We start from the raw sequence: 25,998 nt of genomic DNA, 5'->3' as shown, positions 1-25,998 counted from the left end.
CCTTTGGTCTGGAGTCCAAATTTGAGATTTTTGGTTCAAACCGCCGTGTCTTTGTGAGACGCGGTGTGGGTGAACGGATGATCTCCACGTGTAGCTCCCACCGTAAAGCATGGAGGAGGAGGTGTTATGGTGTGGGGGTGGTGACACTGTCTGTGATTTATTTAGAATTCAAGGCACACTTAACCAGCATGGATAACACAGCATTCTGCAGTGATACGCCATCCCATCTGGTTTGGGCTTAGTGGGACTATCATTTGTTTTTCAACAGGACAATGACCCAACACACCTCCAGGCTGTGTAAGGGCTATTTTACCAAGAAGGAGAGTGATGGAGTGCTGCATCAGATGACCTGGCCTCTACAATCCCCCAACCTCAACCCAATTGAGATGGTTTGGGATGAGTCGGACGGCAGAGTGAAGGGAAAGCAGCCAACAAGTGCTCAGCATATGTGGGAACTCCTTCAAGACTGTCGGAAAAGCATTCCTCATGAAGCTGGTTGAGAGAATGCCAAGACTGTGCAAAGCTGTCATCAAGGTAAAGGGTGGCTGTTTGAAGAATCTCAAAAATATATTTTGATTTGTTTGATACTGTTTTGGTTACTACATGATTCCATATGTCTTATTTCATTGTTTTGATGTCTTCACTATTATTCTACAATGTAAAAAATAGTGAAAATTAAGAAAAACCCTTGAATGAGTAGGTGTGTCCAAACTTTTGACTGGTACTGTACATATATATAGACTCGTGGTTAGAACCATGTACAGTATATATAGCTGCGGAAAAAATTAAGAGACCACTGCAAAATTATCAGTTTCTCTGGTTTTACTATTTATAGGTATGTGTTTGGGTAAAAATAAGATTTTTGTTTTATTCTATAAACTACTGACAACATTTCTCCCAAATTCCAAATAAAAATATTGTCATTTAGAGCATTTATTAGCAGAAAAGGACAACTGGTCAAAATAACAAAAAAATATGCAGTGTTGTCAGACCTCGAATAATGCAAAGAAAATAAGTTCATGTTCATTTTTAAACAATACAATACTAATGTTTTAACTTAGGAAGAGTTCAGAAATCAATATTTGGTGGAATAACCCTGATTTTCAATCACAGCTTTCATGCATCTTGGCATGCTCTCCACCAGTCTTTCACATTGATGTTGGGTGACTTTATGCCACTCCTGGCGCAAAAATTCAAGCAGCTCGGCTTTGTTTGATGGCTTGTGACCATCCATCTTCCTCTTGATCACATTCCAGAAGTTTTCAATGGGGTTCAGGTCTGGAGATTGGGCTGGCTATGACAGGGTCTTGATCTGGTGGTCCTCCATCCACACCTTGATTGACCTGGCTGTGTGGCATGGCGCATTGTCCTGCTGGAAAAACCAATCCTCAGAGTTGGGGAACAATGTCAGAGCAAAAGGAAGCAAGTTTTCTTCCAGGACAACCTTCCAGGGCTTGATTCATGCGTCCTTCACAAAGACAAATCTGCCCGATTCCAGCCTTGCTGAAGGACCCCCAGATCAACACCGATCCTCCACCAAATATCACAGTGGGTGCGAGACACTGTGGCTTGTAGGCCTCTCCAGGTCTCCGTCTAACCATTAGACGACCAGGTGTTGGGCAAAGCTGAAAATTGGACTCATCAGAGAAGATGACCTTACTCCAGTCCTCTACGGTCCAATCCTAATGGTATTTTGCAAACCTCAGCCTGGCTCTTCTTTGCTTCTCATTGATGAAGGGCTTTTTTCTAGCTTTGCACAACTTCAGCCCTGCCCCTAGGAGCCTGTTTCGAACCAACCTCGCCGTGCACTTCACCTCAGCTTCCGTTTGCCATTCTTTTTGTAGGTCACTTGATGTCATCCTACGGTTGTTGAGTGACATTCGAATGAGTTGGCGGTCATCCCGGTCAGTAGAGTCGTTTTCGCCCTCTGCCGGTCTGTAGCTTTGTTGTCCCCAATGTCTGCTGCTTGACCTTCTTTCAAATTTTAAGGATGGAAGCAACCTGACGCTCACTGTATCCCTCTGCCAGTAAAGCCAGAATTGAACCCTTCTTTTCCTCACTCAAAACTTTCCTTTTCAACTCTTTTGGCATGGTCAATAGTTATTTTTAGATTAATATTACTTTTGAGGTACTATTAGCACTGTTTTTGCCATCCAGCTGGTCCTATTGCAAGAGGATAGTGATGACCACAGCAGTGGTTTTTATACTTTTCCTCGTTAAATAAGATTTGGTTCAGATGATCACCTAATCAGTACCTAATTCAGTAGAATGAGGTGTGCTTGTGTTGGAATTCAACAGACACTGGAATGGAATGGCTGTCATACATGTAGAGGTGCTGATTTAAGAAAAATGTGCAGTGGTCTCTTAATTTTTTCCATAGCTGTATATAATATATATATATATATATATATATATATATATATATATATATGTGTGTGTGTGTGTTAATGTTTTAATGTAAATAACATGAATACTTACTGTTTGTTGTTATCACGTTGTATAATGATTTGAAGACAGGCGCAGGAATACGTATTAGGGGTTTTATTTACTCCACCCAACACAAACAACAGAGAGGTGTAAACAAAAAGAGCACAATACACGGTACTCACGAGACCAACGGACATGGGACAGTAATGGACAAGGACAATGGGGAACAGAGGGCACATATATACACATACTAATCAGGGGGAATGGGAACCAGAGGACACATATATACACATAGTAATCAGGGGGAAATGGGAACCAGGGGACACATATATACACATAGTAATCAGGGGGAATGGGAACCAGAGGACACATATATACACATAGTAATCAGGGGGAAATGGGAACCAGGGGACACATATATACACATACTAATCAGGGGGAATGGGAACCAGAGGACACATATATACACATAGTAATCAGGGGGAAATGGGAACCAGGGGACACATATATACACATAGTAATCAGGGGGAATGGGAACCAGAGGACACATATATACACATAGTAATCAGGGGGAACCAGAGGACACATATATACACATAGTAATCAGGGGGAATGGGAACCAGAGGACACATATATACACATAGTAATCAGGGGGAACCAGAGGACACATATATACACATAGTAATCAGGGGGAATGGGAACCAGAGGACAAATATATGCACATAGTAATCAGGGGGAATGGGAACCAGAGGACACATATATACACATAGTAATCAGGGGGAACCAGAGGACACATATATACACATAGTAATCAGGGGGAACCAGGGGACACATATATACACATAGTAATCAGGGGGAACCAGGGGACACATATATACACATAGTAATCAGGGGGAACCAGGGGACACATATATACACATACTAATCAGGGGGAATGGGGAACCAGAGGACACATATATACACATAGTAATCAGTGGGAACCAGGGGACACATATATAAACATAGTAATCAGGGGGAATGGGGAACCAGAGGACACATATATACACATAGTAATCAGGGGGAATGGGAACCAGGGGACACATATATACACATCTTAATCAGGGGGAACCAGGGGACACATATATACACATAGTAATCAGGGGGAATGGGAACCAGTGGACACATATATACACATACTAATCAGGGGGAACCAGAGGACACATATATACACATAGTAATCAGGGGGAACCAGGGGACACATATATACACATAGTAATCAGGGGGAATGGGAACCAGGGGACACATATATACACATACTAATCAGGGGGAACCAGAGGACACATATATACACATAGTAATCAGGGGGAACCAGAGGACACATATATACACATAGTAATCAGGGGGAATGGGAACCAGGGGACACATATATACACATAGTAATCAGGGGGAACCAGGGGACACATATATACACATAGTAATCAGGGGGAACCAGGGGACACATATATACACATAGTAATCAGGGGGAAATGGGAACCAGAGGGCACATATATACACATACTAATCAGGGGGAACCAGAGGACACATATATACACATAGTAATCAGGGGGAACCAGAGGACACATATATACACATACTAATCAGGGGAAATGGGAACCAGGGGACACATATATACACATAGTAATCAGGGGGAATGGGAACCAGGGGACACATATATACACATACTAATCAGGGGGAACCAGAGGACACATATATACACATAGTAATCAGGGGGAACCAGAGTACACATATATACACATACTAATCAGGGGAAATGGGAACCAGGGGACACATATATACACATACTAATCAGGGGGAACGGGAACCAGGGGACACATATATACACATACTAATCAGGGGAAATGGGAACCAGGGGACACATATATACACATACTAATCAGGGGAAATGGGAACCAGGGGACACATATATACACATAGTAATCAGGGGGAATGAGAACCAGAGGACACATATATACACATAGTAATCAGGGGGAATGGGAACCAGAGGACACATATATACACATAGTAACCAGGGGGAAATGGGAACCAGAGGACACATATATACACATAGTAATCAGGGGGAATGGGAACCAGAGGACACATATATACACACACTAATCAGGGGGAAATGGGAACCAGAGGACACATATATACACATAGTAATCAGGGGGAACCAGAGGACACATATATACACATAGTAATCAGGGGGAACCAGAGGACACATATATACACATAGTAATCAGGGGGAATGGGAACCAGAGGACACATATATACACATAATAATCAGAGGGAACCAGAGGACACATATATACACATAGTAATCAGGGGGAATGGGAACCAGGGGACACATATATACACATAGTAATCAGGGGGAATGGGAACCAGAGGACACATATATACACATAGTAATCAGGGGGAACCAGGGGACACATATATACACATAGTAATCAGGGGGAATGGGAACCAGAGGACACATATATACACATAGTAATCAGGGGGAAACAGAGGACACATATATACACATAGTAATCAGGGGGAATGGGAACCAGAGGACACATATATACACATAGTAATCAGGGGGAACCAGGGGACACATATATACACATAGTAATCAGGGGGAAATGGGAACCAGAGGACACATATATACACATAGTAATCAGGGGGAAATGGGAACCAGGGGACACATATATACACATAGTAATCAGGGGAAATGGGAACCAGAGGACACATATATACACATAGTAATCAGGGGGAATGGGAACCAGAGGACACATATATACACATAGTAATCAGGGGGAACCAGAGGACACATATATACACATAGTAATCAGGGGAAATGGGAACCAGGGGACACATATATACACATAGTAATTAGGGGGAAATGGGAACCAGAGGACACATATATACACATAGTAATCAGGGGGAAATGGGAACCAGGGGACACATATATACACATAGTAATCAGGGGAAATGGGAACCAGAGGACACATATATACACATAGTAATCAGGGGGAATGGGAACCAGAGGACACATATATACACATAGTAATCAGGGGGAATGGGAACCAGAGGACACATATATACACATAGTAATCAGGGGGAACCAGAGGACACATATATTATACACATAGTAATCAGGGGGAACCAGGGGACACATATATACACATAGTAATCAGGGGGAAATGGGAACCAGAGGACACATATATACACATAGTAATCAGGGGAAATGGGAACCAGAGGACACATATATACACATAGTAATCAGGGGGAATGGGAACCAGGGGACACATATATACACATACTAATCAGGGGGAACCAGAGGACACATATATACACATAGTAATCAGGGGGAACCAGGGGACACATATATACACATACTAATCAGGGGGAACCAGAGGACACATATATACACATAGTAATCAGGGGAAATGTGGAACCAGAGGACACATATATACACATAGTAATCAGGGGGAACCAGAGGACACATATATACACATAGTAATCAGGGGGAATGGGAACCAGAGGACACATATATACACATAGTAATCAGGGGGAATGGGAACCAGAGGACACATATATACACATAGTAATCAGGGGGAATGGGAACCAGAGGACACATATATACACATAGTAATCAGGGGGAATGGGAACCAGGGGACACATATATACACATACTAATCAGGGGGAACCAGAGGACACATATATACACATAGTAATCAGGGGGAACCAGGGGACACATATATACACATACTAATCAGGGGGAACCAGAGGACACATATATACACATAGTAATCAGGGGAAATGTGGAACCAGAGGACACATATATACACATAGTAATCAGGGGGAACCAGAGGACACATATATACACATAGTAATCAGGGGAAATGGGAACCAGGGGACACATATATACACATAGTAATTAGGGGGAAATGGGAACCAGAGGACACATATATACACATAGTAATCAGGGGGAAATGGGAACCAAGGGACACATATATACACATAGTAATCAGGGGAAATGGGAACCAGAGGACACATATATACACATAGTAATCAGGGGGAATGGGAACCAGAGGACACATATATACACATAGTAATCAGGGGGAATGGGAACCAGAGGACACATATATACACATAGTAATCAGGGGGAACCAGAGGACACATATATTATACACATAGTAATCAGGGGGAACCAGGGGACACATATATACACATAGTAATCAGGGGGAAATGGGAACCAGAGGACACATATATACACATAGTAATCAGGGGAAATGGGAACCAGAGGACACATATATACACATAGTAATCAGGGGGAATGGGAACCAGGGGACACATATATACACATACTAATCAGGGGGAACCAGAGGACACATATATACACATAGTAATCAGGGGGAACCAGGGGACACATATATACACATACTAATCAGGGGGAACCAGAGGACACATATATACACATAGTAATCAGGGGAAATGTGGAACCAGAGGACACATATATACACATAGTAATCAGGGGGAACCAGAGGACACATATATACACATAGTAATCAGGGGGAATGGGAACCAGAGGACACATATATACACATAGTAATCAGGGGGAATGGGAACCAGAGGACACATATATACACATAGTAATCAGGGGGAATGGGAACCAGAGGACACATATATACACATAGTAATCAGGGGGAACGAGAGGACACATATATACACATAGTAATCAGGGGAAATGGGAACCAGGGGACACATATATACACATAGTAATCAGGGGGAAATGGGAACCAGGGGACACATATATACACATAGTAATCAGGGGAAATGGGAACCAGAGGACACATATATACACATAGTAATCAGGGGGAATGGGAACCCAAGGACACATATATACACATAGTAATCAGGGGGAATGGGAACCAGAGGACACATATATACACATAGTAATCAGGGGGAACCAGAGGACACATATATTATACACATAGTAATCAGGGGGAACCAGGGGACACATATATACACATAGTAATCAGGGGGAAATGGGAACCAGAGGACACATATATACACATAGTAATCAGGGGAAATGGGAACCAGAGGACACATATATACACATAGCAATCAGGGGGAACCAGGGGACACATATATACACATACTAATCAGGGGGAACCAGAGGACACATATATACGCATAGTAATCAGGGGGAACCAGGGGACACATATATACACATACTAATCAGGGGGAACCAGACGACACATATATACACATAGTAATCAGGGGGAACCAGAGGACACATATATACACATAGTAATCAGGGGAAATGTGGAACCAGAGGACACATATTTACACATACTAATCAGGGGGAACCAGAGGACACATATATACACATACTAATCAGGGGGAATGGGAACCAGAGGACACATATATACACATACTATTCAGGGGGAATGGGAACCAGGGGACACATATATACACATAGTAATCAGGGGGAACCAGAGGACACATATATACACATAGTAATCAGGGGGAATGGGAACCAGAGGACAAATATATGCACATAGTAATCAGGGGGAATGGGAACCAGAGGACACATATATACACATAGTAATCAGGGGGAACCAGAGGACACATATATACACATAGTAATCAGGGGGAACCAGGGGACACATATATACACATAGTAATCAGGGGGAACCAGGGGACACATATATACACATAGTAATCAGGGGGAACCAGGGGACACATATATACACATACTAATCAGGGGGAATGGGGAACCAGAGGACACATATATACACATAGTAATCAGTGGGAACCAGGGGACACATATATAAACATAGTAATCAGGGGGAATGGGGAACCAGAGGACACATATATACACATAGTAATCAGGGGGAATGGGAACCAGGGGACACATATATACACATCTTAATCAGGGGGAACCAGGGGACACATATATACACATAGTAATCAGGGGGAATGGGAACCAGTGGACACATATATACACATACTAATCAGGGGGAACCAGAGGACACATATATACACATAGTAATCAGGGGGAACCAGGGGACACATATATACACATAGTAATCAGGGGGAATGGGAACCAGGGGACACATATATACACATACTAATCAGGGGGAACCAGAGGACACATATATACACATAGTAATCAGGGGGAACCAGAGGACACATATATACACATAGTAATCAGGGGGAATGGGAACCAGGGGACACATATATACACATAGTAATCAGGGGGAACCAGGGGACACATATATACACATAGTAATCAGGGGGAACCAGGGGACACATATATACACATAGTAATCAGGGGGAAATGGGAACCAGAGGGCACATATATACACATACTAATCAGGGGGAACCAGAGGACACATATATACACATAGTAATCAGGGGGAACCAGAGGACACATATATACACATACTAATCAGGGGAAATGGGAACCAGGGGACACATATATACACATAGTAATCAGGGGGAATGGGGAACCAGAGGACACATATATACACATAGTAATCAGGGGGAATGGGAACCAGGGGACACATATATACACATCTTAATCAGGGGGAACCAGGGGACACATATATACACATAGTAATCAGGGGGAATGGGAACCAGTGGACACATATATACACATACTAATCAGGGGGAACCAGAGGACACATATATACACATAGTAATCAGGGGGAACCAGGGGACACATATATACACATAGTAATCAGGGGGAATGGGAACCAGGGGACACATATATACACATACTAATCAGGGGGAACCAGAGGACACATATATACACATAGTAATCAGGGGGAACCAGAGGACACATATATACACATAGTAATCAGGGGGAATGGGAACCAGGGGACACATATATACACATAGTAATCAGGGGGAACCAGGGGACACATATATACACATAGTAATCAGGGGGAACCAGGGGACACATATATACACATAGTAATCAGGGGGAAATGGGAACCAGAGGGCACATATATACACATACTAATCAGGGGGAACCAGAGGACACATATATACACATAGTAATCAGGGGGAACCAGAGGACACATATATACACATACTAATCAGGGGAAATGGGAACCAGGGGACACATATATACACATAGTAATCAGGGGGAATGGGAACCAGGGGACACATATATACACATACTAATCAGGGGGAACCAGAGGACACATATATACACATAGTAATCAGGGGGAACCAGAGGACACATATATACACATACTAATCAGGGGAAATGGGAACCAGGGGACACATATATACACATACTAATCAGGGGGAACGGGAACCAGGGGACACATATATACACATACTAATCAGGGGAAATGGGAACCAGGGGACACATATATACACATACTAATCAGGGGAAATGGGAACCAGGGGACACATATATACACATAGTAATCAGGGGGAATGAGAACCAGAGGACACATATATACACATAGTAATCAGGGGGAATGGGAACCAGAGGACACATATATACACATAGTAACCAGGGGGAAATGGGAACCAGAGGACACATATATACACATAGTAATCAGGGGGAATGGGAACCAGAGGACACATATATACACACACTAATCAGGGGGAAATGGGAACCAGAGGACACATATATACACATAGTAATCAGGGGGAACCAGAGGACACATATATACACATAGTAATCAGGGGGAACCAGAGGACACATATATACACATAGTAATCAGGGGGAATGGGAACCAGAGGACACATATATACACATAATAATCAGAGGGAACCAGAGGACACATATATACACATAGTAATCAGGGGGAATGGGAACCAGGGGACACATATATACACATAGTAATCAGGGGGAATGGGAACCAGAGGACACATATATACACATAGTAATCAGGGGGAACCAGGGGACACATATATACACATAGTAATCAGGGGGAATGGGAACCAGAGGACACATATATACACATAGTAATCAGGGGGAAACAGAGGACACATATATACACATAGTAATCAGGGGGAATGGGAACCAGAGGACACATATATACACATAGTAATCAGGGGGAACCAGGGGACACATATATACACATAGTAATCAGGGGGAAATGGGAACCAGAGGACACATATATACACATAGTAATCAGGGGGAAATGGGAACCAGGGGACACATATATACACATAGTAATCAGGGGAAATGGGAACCAGAGGACACATATATACACATAGTAATCAGGGGGAATGGGAACCAGAGGACACATATATACACATAGTAATCAGGGGGAACCAGAGGACACATATATACACATAGTAATCAGGGGAAATGGGAACCAGGGGACACATATATACACATAGTAATTAGGGGGAAATGGGAACCAGAGGACACATATATACACATAGTAATCAGGGGGAAATGGGAACCAGGGGACACATATATACACATAGTAATCAGGGGAAATGGGAACCAGAGGACACATATATACACATAGTAATCAGGGGGAATGGGAACCAGAGGACACATATATACACATAGTAATCAGGGGGAATGGGAACCAGAGGACACATATATACACATAGTAATCAGGGGGAACCAGAGGACACATATATTATACACATAGTAATCAGGGGGAACCAGGGGACACATATATACACATAGTAATCAGGGGGAAATGGGAACCAGAGGACACATATATACACATAGTAATCAGGGGAATGGGAACCAGGGGACACATATATACACATAGTAATCAGGGGGAACCAGAGGACACATATATACACATAGTAATCAGGGGGAATGGGAACCAGAGGACAAATATATGCACATAGTAATCAGGGGGAATGGGAACCAGAGGACACATATATACACATAGTAATCAGGGGGAACCAGAGGACACATATATACACATAGTAATCAGGGGGAACCAGGGGACACATATATACACATAGTAATCAGGGGGAACCAGGGGACACATATATACACATAGTAATCAGGGGGAACCAGGGGACACATATATACACATACTAATCAGGGGGAATGGGGAACCAGAGGACACATATATACACATAGTAATCAGTGGGAACCAGGGGACACATATATAAACATAGTAATCAGGGGGAATGGGGAACCAGAGGACACATATATACACATAGTAATCAGGGGGAATGGGAACCAGGGGACACATATATACACATCTTAATCAGGGGGAACCAGGGGACACATATATACACATAGTAATCAGGGGGAATGGGAACCAGTGGACACATATATACACATACTAATCAGGGGGAACCAGAGGACACATATATACACATAGTAATCAGGGGGAACCAGGGGACACATATATACACATAGTAATCAGGGGGAATGGGAACCAGGGGACACATATATACACATACTAATCAGGGGGAACCAGAGGACACATATATACACATAGTAATCAGGGGGAACCAGAGGACACATATATACACATAGTAATCAGGGGGAATGGGAACCAGGGGACACATATATACACATAGTAATCAGGGGGAACCAGGGGACACATATATACACATAGTAATCAGGGGGAACCAGGGGACACATATATACACATAGTAATCAGGGGGAAATGGGAACCAGAGGGCACATATATACACATACTAATCAGGGGGAACCAGAGGACACATATATACACATAGTAATCAGGGGGAACCAGAGGACACATATATACACATACTAATCAGGGGAAATGGGAACCAGGGGACACATATATACACATAGTAATCAGGGGGAATGGGGAACCAGAGGACACATATATACACATAGTAATCAGGGGGAATGGGAACCAGGGGACACATATATACACATCTTAATCAGGGGGAACCAGGGGACACATATATACACATAGTAATCAGGGGGAATGGGAACCAGTGGACACATATATACACATACTAATCAGGGGGAACCAGAGGACACATATATACACATAGTAATCAGGGGGAACCAGGGGACACATATATACACATAGTAATCAGGGGGAATGGGAACCAGGGGACACATATATACACATACTAATCAGGGGGAACCAGAGGACACATATATACACATAGTAATCAGGGGGAACCAGAGGACACATATATACACATAGTAATCAGGGGGAATGGGAACCAGGGGACACATATATACACATAGTAATCAGGGGGAACCAGGGGACACATATATACACATAGTAATCAGGGGGAACCAGGGGACACATATATACACATAGTAATCAGGGGGAAATGGGAACCAGAGGGCACATATATACACATACTAATCAGGGGGAACCAGAGGACACATATATACACATAGTAATCAGGGGGAACCAGAGGACACATATATACACATACTAATCAGGGGAAATGGGAACCAGGGGACACATATATACACATAGTAATCAGGGGGAATGGGAACCAGGGGACACATATATACACATACTAATCAGGGGGAACCAGAGGACACATATATACACATAGTAATCAGGGGGAACCAGAGGACACATATATACACATACTAATCAGGGGAAATGGGAACCAGGGGACACATATATACACATACTAATCAGGGGGAACGGGAACCAGGGGACACATATATACACATACTAATCAGGGGAAATGGGAACCAGGGGACACATATATACACATACTAATCAGGGGAAATGGGAACCAGGGGACACATATATACACATAGTAATCAGGGGGAATGAGAACCAGAGGACACATATATACACATAGTAATCAGGGGGAATGGGAACCAGAGGACACATATATACACATAGTAACCAGGGGGAAATGGGAACCAGAGGACACATATATACACATAGTAATCAGGGGGAATGGGAACCAGAGGACACATATATACACACACTAATCAGGGGGAAATGGGAACCAGAGGACACATATATACACATAGTAATCAGGGGGAACCAGAGGACACATATATACACATAGTAATCAGGGGGAACCAGAGGACACATATATACACATAGTAATCAGGGGGAATGGGAACCAGAGGACACATATATACACATAATAATCAGAGGGAACCAGAGGACACATACATACACATAGTAATCAGGGGGAATGGGAACCAGGGGACACATATATACACATAGTAATCAGGGGGAATGGGAACCAGAGGACACATATATACACATAGTAATCAGGGGGAACCAGGGGACACATATATACACATAGTAATCAGGGGGAATGGGAACCAGAGGACACATATATACACATAGTAATCAGGGGGAAACAGAGGACACATATATACACATAGTAATCAGGGGGAATGGGAACCAGAGGACACATATATACACATAGTAATCAGGGGGAACCAGGGGACACATATATACACATAGTAATCAGGGGGAAATGGGAACCAGAGGACACATATATACACATAGTAATCAGGGGGAAATGGGAACCAGGGGACACATATATACACATAGTAATCAGGGTAAATGGGAACCAGAGGACACATATATACACATAGTAATCAGGGGGAATGGGAACCAGAGGACACATATATACACATAGTAATCAGGGGGAACCAGAGGACACATATATACACATAGTAATCAGGGGAAATGGGAACCAGGGGACACATATATACACATAGTAATTAGGGGGAAATGGGAACCAGAGGACACATATATACACATAGTAATCAGGGGGAAATGGGAACCAGGGGACACATATATACACATAGTAATCAGGGGAAATGGGAACCAGAGGACACATATATACACATAGTAATCAGGGGGAATGGGAACCAGAGGACACATATATACACATAGTAATCAGGGGGAATGGGAACCAGATGACACATATATACACATAGTAATCAGGGGGAACCAGAGGACACATATATTATACACATAGTAATCAGGGGGAACCAGGGGACACATATATACACATAGTAATCAGGGGGAAATGGGAACCAGAGGACACATATATACACATAGTAATCAGGGGAAATGGGAACCAGAGGACACATATATACACATAGTAATCAGGGGGAATGGGAACCAGGGGACACATATATACACATACTAATCAGGGGGAACCAGAGGACACATATATACACATAGTAATCAGGGGGAACCAGGGGACACATATATACACATACTAATCAGGGGGAACCAGAGGACACATATATACACATAGTAATCAGGGGAAATGTGGAACCAGAGGACACATATATACACATAGTAATCAGGGGGAACCAGAGGACACATATATACACATAGTAATCAGGGGGAATGGGAACCAGAGGACACATATATACACATAGTAATCAGGGGGAATGGGAACCAGAGGACACATATATACACATAGTAATCAGGGGGAATGGGAACCAGAGGACACATATATACACATAGTAATCAGGGGGAATGGGAACCAGGGGACACATATATACACATACTAATCAGGGGGAACCAGAGGACACATATATACACATAGTAATCAGGGGGAACCAGGGGACACATATATACACATACTAATCAGGGGGAACCAGAGGACACATATATACACATAGTAATCAGGGGAAATGTGGAACCAGAGGACACATATATACACATAGTAATCAGGGGGAACCAGAGGACACATATATACACATAGTAATCAGGGGAAATGGGAACCAGGGGACACATATATACACATAGTAATTAGGGGGAAATGGGAACCAGAGGACACATATATACACATAGTAATCAGGGGGAAATGGGAACCAAGGGACACATATATACACATAGTAATCAGGGGAAATGGGAACCAGAGGACACATATATACACATAGTAATCAGGGGGAATGGGAACCAGAGGACACATATATACACATAGTAATCAGGGGGAATGGGAACCAGAGGACACATATATACACATAGTAATTTGGGGGAACCAGAGGACACATATATTATACACATAGTAATCAGGGGGAACCAGGGGACACATATATACACATAGTAATCAGGGGGAAATGGGAACCAGAGGACACATATATACACATAGTAATCAGGGGAAATGGGAACCAGAGGACACATATATACACATAGTAATCAGGGGGAATGGGAACCAGGGGACACATATATACACATACTAATCAGGGGGAACCAGAGGACACATATATACACATAGTAATCAGGGGGAACCAGGGGACACATATATACACATACTAATCAGGGGGAACCAGAGGACACATATATACACATAGTAATCAGGGGAAATGTGGAACCAGAGGACACATATATACACATAGTAATCAGGGGGAACCAGAGGACACATATATACACATAGTAATCAGGGGGAATGGGAACCAGAGGACACATATATACACATAGTAATCAGGGGGAATGGGAACCAGAGGACACATATATACACATAGTAATCAGGGGGAATGGGAACCAGAGGACACATATATACACATAGTAATCAGGGGGAACGAGAGGACACATATATACACATAGTAATCAGGGGAAATGGGAACCAGGGGACACATATATACACATAGTAATCAGGGGGAAATGGGAACCAGGGGACACATATATACACATAGTAATCAGGGGAAATGGGAACCAGAGGACACATATATACACATAGTAATCAGGGGGAATGGGAACCCAAGGACACATATATACACATAGTAATCAGGGGGAATGGGAACCAGAGGACACATATATACACATAGTAATCAGGGGGAACCAGAGGACACATATATTATACACATAGTAATCAGGGGGAACCAGGGGACACATATATACACATAGTAATCAGGGGGAAATGGGAACCAGAGGACACATATATACACATAGTAATCAGGGGAAATGGGAACCAGAGGACACATATATACACATAGCAATCAGGGGGAACCAGGGGACACATATATACACATACTAATCAGGGGGAACCAGAGGACACATATATACGCATAGTAATCAGGGGGAACCAGGGGACACATATATACACATACTAATCAGGGGGAACCAGACGACACATATATACACATAGTAATCAGGGGGAACCAGAGGACACATATATACACATAGTAATCAGGGGAAATGTGGAACCAGAGGACACATATTTACACATACTAATCAGGGGGAACCAGAGGACACATATATACACATACTAATCAGGGGGAATGGGAACCAGAGGACACATATATACACATACTATTCAGGGGGAATGGGAACCAGGGGACACATATATACACATAGTAATCAGGGGGAATGGGAACCAGAGGACACATATATACACATAGTAATCAGGGGGAACCAGGGGACACATATATACACATAGTAATCAGGGGGAACCAGAGGACACATATATACACATACTAATCAGGGGGAATGGGAACCAGGGGACACATATATACACATAGTAATCAGGGGGAATGGGAACCAGAGGACACATATATACACATACTAATCAGGGGGAACCAGGTGTGTGTAATGAGACAAGATGATGTGTTTGTTTTCAGGTTCCAGAGTTCCGGAATTCATGTCTCCTAAACAAGGTACGTATCGTTTTTAGATTTATATTTTTCATCTTATATTTCGAAATAATAACTTACTCTAAAAAATAACAAATAACAATTTAGAAATAAAAAAAACTGAAAAAAATAAATATTACAAATAAAATAAAAATAAAAATAACAAAACAAATATTGTAAAGTGGTTGTCCCACTGGCTATCATAAGTTGAATGCACCAATTTGTAAGTGGCTCTGGATAAGAGCGTCTGCTAAATGATGTAAATGTAAAATGAAATTAAGTCCAGCATTTTTCTGTTTTTATCCACCTTGCTCTAGGGTGGTGTCTTTGTTAATGTTGTCGGTGTTTTGTTTTGTAGAATGTTTTCTTCTAGCATTTGGTAATATGTTTTTATGTAGTGTAACCTTCTCTTCTGAGGAACTTGAGTTCGGATTTAGTACCTTCAGAAAGTATTCAAACCCCTTGACTTTTTCGAAATGTTGTTGTGTTACAAAGTTGGATTAAAATTGATTTAATGGTCATTTTTTGGCAACGATCTACAAAAAATATTCTAATGTCAAAGTGGAAAAACATTATTATTATTAATTTTTAAAAAGAAATAAAAAAAGAATATAGTGCATTTGAAAAGTATTCAGACCCCTTGACTTTATCCACATTTTGTTATGTTACAGCCTTATTCTAAAATGGATTAAAACATTTTGTTGTTGTCAATCTACACACAACACCCCATAATGACAAAGCAAAAACAGGTTTTCAGAAATGTTTGCAAATGTATAAAAAAAACCCAGAACAATTACATTTACATAAGTATTCAGACCCTTTCCTCAGTACTTTGTTGAAGCACCTTTGGCAGCGATTACAGCCTCGAGTCTTCTTGGGTATGATGCTACAAGCTTGGCACACCTGTATTTGGGGAGTTTCTCACATTCTTCTCTGCAGATCCTCTCAAGCTCTGTCAGGTTGGATGGGGAGCGTCGCTGTACAGCTATTTTCAGGTCTCTCCAGAGATGTTTGATCGGGTTTAAGTCCAGGCTCTGAATGGGCCACTCAAGGACATTCAGAGACTTGTCCCGAAGCCACTCCTGCGTTGTCTTGGCTGTGTGCTTAGGGTCATCGTCCTGTTGGAATGTGAACCTTCACCCCAGTCTGAGGTCCTGAGCACACTGGAACAGGTTTTCATCAAGGATCTCTCTGTACTTTGCTCCGTTCATCTTTCCCTCGATCCTGACTAGTCTCCCAGTCCCTGCCGCTGAAAAACATCCCCACAGCATGATTCTGCCACCACCATGCTTCACCGTAGGGATGGTGCCAGGTTTCCTCCAGACATGAGGCTTGGCATTCAGGCCAAAGAGTTCAATATTGGTTTCATCAGACCAGAGAATCTTGTTTCTCATGGTCTGAGAGTCTTTAGGTGCCTTTTGGCAAACTCCAAGCGGACTGTCATGTGCCTTTTACTGAGGAGTGGCTTCCGTCTGGCCACTCTACCATAAAGCCCTGATTGGTAGAGTGCTGCAGAGATGGTTGTCCTTCTGGAAGGTTCTCCCATCTCCACAGAGGAACTCTGGAGTTCTTGGTCACCTCCCTGACCAAGGCCCTTCACCCACGATTGCTCAGTTTGGCCGGGCGGCCAGCTCTAGGAAGAGTCTTTGTGGTTCCAAACTTCTTCCATTTAAGAATGATGGAGGCCACTGTGTTCTTGGGGACCTTCAATGCTGCAGACATTTTTGGGACTGACGACACGTGCCCCTGGCTTGGTGCGTGGAACAGGAACAGACCGGACCGGGCTGACGATACGCACCACAGACTTGGTGCGGAGAGCAGGAACGAGCCGGACAGGGCTGACGACGCACCCCGTAGGCTTGGTGCGTGGAGCAGGGACAGGCCGGGCAGGCCACAAATGTGCATGTGTCTACTCAAACGGTCAGAAACAGACTCCATGAGGGTAGTATGAGGGCCCGACGTCCACAGGTGGGGGTTGTGCTTACAGCCCAACACCGTGCAGGACGTTTGGCATTTGCCAGAGAACACCAAGATTGGCAAATTCGCCACTGGCGCCCTGTGCTCTTCACAGATGAAAGCAGGTTCACACTGAGCACATGTGACAGACGTGACAGAGTCTGGAGACGCCGTGGAGAACGTTCTGCTGCCTGCAACATCCTCCAGCATGACCGGTTTGGCGGTGGGTCAATCATGGTGTGGGGTGGCATTTCTTTGGGGGGCCGCACAGCCCTCCATGTGCTCGCCAGAGGTAGCCTGACTGCCATTAGGTACCGAGATGAGATCCTCAGACCCCTTGTGAGACCATATGCTGGTGCGGTTGGCCCTGGGTTCCTCCTAATGCAAGACAATGCTAGACCTCATGTGGCTGGAGTGTGTCAGCAGTTCCTGCAAGAGGAAGACATTGATGCTATGGACTGGCCCGCCCGTTCCCCAGACCTGAATCCAATTGAGCACATCTGGGACATCATGTCTCGCTCCATCCACCAACGCCACGTTGCACCCCAGACTGTCCAGGAGTTGGCGGATGCTTTAGTCCAGGTCTGGGAGGAGATCCCTCAGGAGACCATCCGCCACCTCATCAGGAGCATGCCCAGGCATTGTAGGAAGGTCATACAGGCACGTGGAGGCCACACACACTACTGAGCCTCATTTTGACTTGTTTTAAGGACATTACATCAAAGTTGGATCAGCCTGTAGTGTGGTTTTCCACTTTAATTTTGAGGGTGACTCCAAATCCAGACCTCCATGGGTTGATAAATTTGATTTCCATTGATAATTTTTGTGTGATTTTGTTGCCAGCACATTCAACTATGTAAAGAAAAACGTATTTAATAAGATTATTTCATTCATTCAGATCTAGGATGTGTTATTTTAGTGTTCCCTTAATTTTTTTTGAGCAGTGTATATCCCTAAAAAATATATGGTTTAGCTTCTAGGAAATAGAATTGACCTATACTGTATAGCGAACTACACCCTTAAAGGTCAACTGCCTTTTTGAACCAACTATTAAAGGTCAACTGCCCCTTAGAACCAACTATTAAAGGTCAACTGCCACTTAGAACCAACTATTAAAGGTCAACTGCCCCTTAGAACCAACTATTAAAGGTCAACTGCCCCTTAGAACCAACTATTAAAGGTCAACTGCCACTTAGAACCAACTATTAAAGGTCAACTGCCCCTTAGAACCAACTATTAAAGGTCAACTGCCCCTTAGAACCAACTATTAAAGGTCAACTGCCACTTAGAACCAACTATTAAAGGTCAACTGCCCCTTAGAACCAACTATTAAAGGTCAACTGCCCCTTAGAACCAACTATTAAAGGTCAACTGCCTTTTTGAACCAACTATTAAAGGTCAACTGCCACTTAGAACCAACTATTAAAGGTCAACTGCCCCTTAGAACCAACTATTAAAGGTCAACTGCCCCTTAGAACCAACTATTAAAGGTCAACTGCCCCTTAGAACCAACTATTAAAGGTCAACTGCCACTTAGAACCAACTATTAAAGGTCAACTGCCACTTAGAACCAACTATTAAAGGTCAACTGCCCCTTAGAACCAACTATTAAAGGTCAACTGCCACTTAGAACCAACTATTAAAGGTCAACTGCCCCTTAGAACCAACTATTAAAGGTCAACTGCCACTTAGAACCAACTATTAAAGGTCAACTGCCCCTTAGAACCAACTATTAAAGGTCAACTGCCACTTAGAACCAACTATTAAAGGTCAACTGCCACTTAGAACCAACTATTAAAGGTCAACTGCCTTTTTGAACCAACTATTAAAGGTCAACTGCCCCTTAGAACCAACTATTAAAGGTCAACTGCCCCTTAGAACCAACTATTAAAGGTCAACTGCCCCTTAGAACCAACTATTAAAGGTCAACTGCCACTTAGAACCAACTATTAAAGGTCAACTGCCCCTTAGAACCAACTATTAAAGGTCAACTGCCACTTAGAACCAACTATTAAAGGTCAACTGCCACTTAGAACCAACTATTAAAGGTCAACTGCCTTGTTGAACCAACTATTAAAGGTCAACTGCCACTTAGAACCAACTATTAAAGGTCAACTGCCACTTAGAACCAACTATTAAAGGTCAACTGCCCCTTAGAACCAACTATTAAAGGTCAACTGCCCCTTAGAACCAACTATTAAAGGTCAACTGCCCCTTAGAACCAACTATTAAAGGTCAACTGCCACTTAGAACCAACTATTAAAGGTCAACTGCCCCTTAGAACCAACTATTAAAGGTCAACTGCCACTTAGAACCAACTATTAAAGGTCAACTGCCCCTTAGAACCAACTATTAAAGGTCAACTGCCTTTTTGAACCAACTATTAAAGGTCAACTGCCACTTAGAACCAACTATTAAAGGTCAACTGCCACTTAGAACCAACTATTAAAGGTCAACTGCCACTTAGAACCAACTATTAAAGGTCAACTGCCACTTAGAACCAACTATTAAAGGTCAACTGCCTTGTTGAACCAACTATTAAAGGTCAACTGCCACTTAGAACCAACTATTAAAGGTCAACTGCCACTTAGAACCAACTATTAAAGGTCAACTGCCCCTTAGAACCAACTATTAAAGGTCAACTGCCACTTAGAACCAACTATTAAAGGTCAACTGCCCCTTAGAACCAACTATTAAAGGTCAACTGCCCCTTAGAACCAACTATTAAAGGTCAACTGCCCCTTAGAACCAACTATTAAAGGTCAACTGCCCCTTAGAACCAACTATTAAAGGTCAACTGCCCCTTAGAACCAACTATTAAAGGTCAACTGCCCCTTAGAACCAACTATTAAAGGTCAACTGCCACTTAGAACCAACTATTAAAGGTCAACTGCCACTTAGAACCAACTATTAAAGGTCAACTGCCCCTTAGAACCAACTATTAAAGGTCAACTGCCACTTAGAACCAACTATTAAAGGTCAACTGCCCCTTAGAACCAACTATTAAAGGTCAACTGCCCCTTAGAACCAACTATTAAAGGTCAACTGCCCCTTAGAACCAACTATTAAAGGTCAACTGCCCCTTAGAACCAACTCCTCTGGTTTTAAACGGCCTACGTGGCATCGATATAAGTCAGAAAGATTTATTCCAGTGTCTAAATGGGCCATAGATAATTTTGATAATAAAGTCTGTCTTGTCCAAAACAGAGTTTTGTAAGTGAGTTTGTCACGACTTACTGTGGGGTTGGGTTACATGCCCACTTCTGCCAGTGAGGGGATTCTATTAGGCTGGCCAAGGCTCCCGGGTAGCCGTAGTTTTCACCTCCCAGGTAGCCGTAGTTTGCACCTCCCGGGTAGCCGTAGTTTGCACCTCCCAGGTAGCCGTAGTTTGCACCTCCCAGGTAGCCGTAGTTTGCACCTCCCGGGTAGCCGTAGTTTGCACCTCCCGGGTAGCCGTAGTTTGCACCTCCCGGGTAGCCGTAGTTTGCACCTCCCGGGTAGCCGTAGTTTGCACCTCCCGGGTAGCCGTAGTTTGCACCTCCCGGGTAGCCGTAGTTTGCACCTCCCGGGTAGCCGTAGTTTGCACCAGGTGAAAAGTGATTGAATTCGTTTTGGAACCGGGCTGCCTCCCGTTCTGGCCGATGGCGAAGTCGGCTCAAAACAAAAGTGAAGTAGGTGGAGTAATTAGTAGGATTCTGTGTTTTCACATGCAAAGTGATTGCTTTTGATAAAATCTGCCTTCCTAATTAAAACTATTTTGAAAATTCTAACATATATATTGGTGGAAAAGAGATGTTGTATGTTTCTGAACGATGGATCATGTTGCCTGGTTGATAACATAACCAAGAGGTGCTGTTTGATTTGAGCAGAGCGCTCCTCCCACACCGGCTCCGCCCTCATAGACCAGTTCAACCCGGGCCAGCTTAATTGAACTCTGACATTGATGCACAATTGCCCAGAGACAACACGTTGTGGTCTGCATATGGGTGCAACACACACATTTCGCTCTGCAAGAAATGAGTGAAAATGGACTTCCATAAAGTGCAAACTTTCCAATGCATTTCAACAATATAACCAGGAATGGATTACATCCGACAAGGTGACTTCTGCTGCCTGCTAACCGTCAAACCACTGGCGTTGGTGAGTATGTTAGCTAGGTAGATACCTGGTATAAGCTAGTAGCTATCTCTGGTTATACAACATTATTTGATAACGCTAGCGAGCCAGGCTAGCTATGATACCACAGATTAAAGGGGAACAATACTGTAGCTAGCTAAATACATCAAGTTAACGCGTAATGTAGCATGTCAGGGGCCTCCCGAGTTGCGCAGCGTTCCATGGCACTGCATCGCAGTGCTTGAGGCGTCACTACAGACCCGGGTTCGATCCCAGGCTGTGTCACAGCCGGCTGTGATCGGGAGACCCATTAGGCGTCACTACAGACCCGGGTTCGATCCCAGGCTGTGTCACAGCCGGCTGTGATCGGGAGACCCATGAGGCATCACTACAGACCCGGGTTCGATCCCAGGCTGTGTCACAGCCGGCTGTGATCGGGAGACCCATGAGGCGGCGCACAATTGGCCCAGCGTCATCCGGGTTAGGGGAGGGTTTGGCCGGACGGGATGTCCTCGTACCTTCGCACTCTAGTGACTCCTTGTGGCGGGCCGGGCGCCTGCAAGCTGACCTTGGATCCTCTGACACATTGGTTCGGCTGGCTTCTGGGTTAAGCGAGCAGTGTGTCAATAAGCAGTGCAGCGATGGGACAAGACTGTAACTACCAATTGGATATCACGAAATTGGGGAGGAAATGGGGTAAAACATTTTTTTTATATATATACAGTGGGGAGAACAAGTATTTGATACACTGCCGATTTTGCAGGTTTTCCTACTTACAAAGCATGTAGAGGTCTGTAATTTTTATCATAGGTACACTTCAACTGTGAGAGACGGAATCTACAACAAAAATCCAGAAAATCACATTGTATGATTTTTAAGTAATTAATTTGTATTTTATTGCATGTGGAATGTATGTACAGAATAAATGGAAGTTGTAAAATACAATTATTGTTATAATATGCCTTATGACCAAAACTCACCAAAGGTGAGGGTTCAAGGTGCGTGTGATATTTTGTAGAATGCAGTTCTAGTTTTATTCATATTATATTACTGGTTCCTAATCATATTTAAGACCAAATGTCATTTGTTTTTGGTGCAGATATGTGTTAAATATACTATCCAGATAAATTGTCTGATCACAGAACATTCCATAGAATTCTAGAAAAATACCACCGGTCACTAAAACTTATTTAACTCATTCACAGTAAAATGTTTTACTATTCAGATTGAATTTTTTTGATTTTCAAGCCTAACAGAATAAGGAAGACTCAAATATGCTCTAAGTGTTTCTCCATCTTCATTAGAAAGTTGGATAAATGGCAGTTGTTTGGGGAAAAAGCTTTAATTTGCGTATAAGTGTCACGCTCGTCTACCAATGAGGAGGACCAAGGCGCAGCGTTGCAGGCAAACATACTCATTTATTTAGCGAAAACGTGATCAAAACAACAAAAGACGGAAACGTGACAGTACACGGTAACACACAACCAACTCGAAACAAAATCCCACAAACACGAAAGAAAAGCCAACTGTTTAAATATGGCTCCCAATCAGAGACAACCAGCTGACAGCTGACACTCGTTGCCTCTGATTGGGAGTCACTCAGGCCAACATAGAAATAATCAAACTAGACCCACAACCTACAACACAAAACATAGAAACTAACACCCTGGCTCAACATAAGAGAGTCCCCCGAGCCAGGGCGTGACAATAAGATACACATTTTCACAAGTGTTTGTTCTTTGGCTGATTACCATTTGATTGATGTGGTGCTATTGTATGTCATATCATTTGAAATATCTATTTCTCAGCTTTCAAAATGTGTATATATCGTTTTCATATGTGGTTTAAAGCAAATGTAGCTCATTAATGCAGATTTCATGGTCTTTCAGCCAGTTTTGGGAATTCATTGATAAAGAATAAGCAGAAACGACACGTTAAACCATTTTCAATCAATTCAGTTTTTATTTTAAAAAGCTCAAGCTTGACTCATATTATGAACCAACAATTATTAACTACACCTTTCAATTCCCAATATAGACATTTCGTTTCTATTTAGTTTCTATACCTGGTACCAGGATTCAATACTAGGACGCTAGTGCTCATATATATTTAAAATGGGGGTCCCTTTAAGCAAATAAAACAAAACAAAATAACCTAGTGTAAACTCACCTTCCTCCTGAATCCAATACTACTCATGACAGTGGAGAGGCAGAAAGATGCAGCCTGTTGATGGCAGTTGATCCTCTCAGTCCGAGCAAAGTACATACGACCAAATCCCTCGCTGTCCTCACGGTGGTCGGGGTTCCTAACTGTCGATCACTTCAAATTGACGATTTAGCAAGTGTTGCCAGCTCAGAGTTCGCGGTTCCCCCCTCCCTTCACTCTCTCACACGTCGGACCGTCTTCAAAGTATGCCCCACGTGCAACACAGTCACCAATTCAGTGCTAGAAAAAAATCTGAAAGTAACCAGGGAGTTACAGTAATATTCTACTATTCATGTAGTATTTTTTTGTCATGTTGTGTTGTAGAGGTGAAAGCAGCCAGAGATTTTCAAGAAGTGAAGATACATTGTGGCATCCCCAACACTACAGTCATAGAGGAGAGCAGAGAGGGAAGCAGGGGAAGGCAGAAACGAGTGGTGGGAGGAGTGCCGGCCCAACCAGTGAGTCACACACACACTCTTCAAACACACATTCACTCCGGATGTTTGAGCCCATTTCACCTCTAGCCCCTGACCTATAATCTCTGACCCGTAGACTCAGATCCAATGGCAGGTGGCGATACAGGAGCGGGGTAAAATCGACTGTGGGGGTACATACATCGGGGGATGTTGGGTCCTGACCGCCGCTCACTGTGTCAGGTAGGTACTGTACTGTACAGATAGGGGTGGGGGGGATGGTCATGCATGTGTATGTGTTTTGGGGCAGGGTTGATCTCTCTCTCTCCACTCTATCTCTCTCTCTCTCTCTCT

At 43.1% G+C, this 25,998-nt stretch overlaps 1 protein-coding gene across 1 annotated transcript in view; it reads left to right on the top strand.

The window, feature by feature from the left end:
- Positions 1-25,998, top strand: part of LOC311122864 (complement factor I-like) — a 75,734-nt gene that overhangs the window by 8,762 nt on the left and 40,974 nt on the right. The window contains exons 9-11 of the mRNA XM_084197179.1: positions 16,943-16,978; positions 25,556-25,689; positions 25,784-25,887. Of these exons, the coding sequence (XP_084053305.1) occupies positions 16,943-16,978; positions 25,556-25,689; positions 25,784-25,887 (274 nt within the window). The remainder of the gene's footprint in view (positions 1-16,942; positions 16,979-25,555; positions 25,690-25,783; positions 25,888-25,998) is intronic.

This window comes from Coregonus lavaretus (genome assembly GCF_964263955.1).
Source record: "Coregonus lavaretus genome assembly, contig: HAP1_SCAFFOLD_909, whole genome shotgun sequence".
In the NCBI taxonomy this organism is placed as follows: Eukaryota; Metazoa; Chordata; class Actinopteri; order Salmoniformes; family Salmonidae; genus Coregonus; species Coregonus lavaretus.
This window is presented reverse-complemented; position numbering and strand designations above follow the sequence as displayed.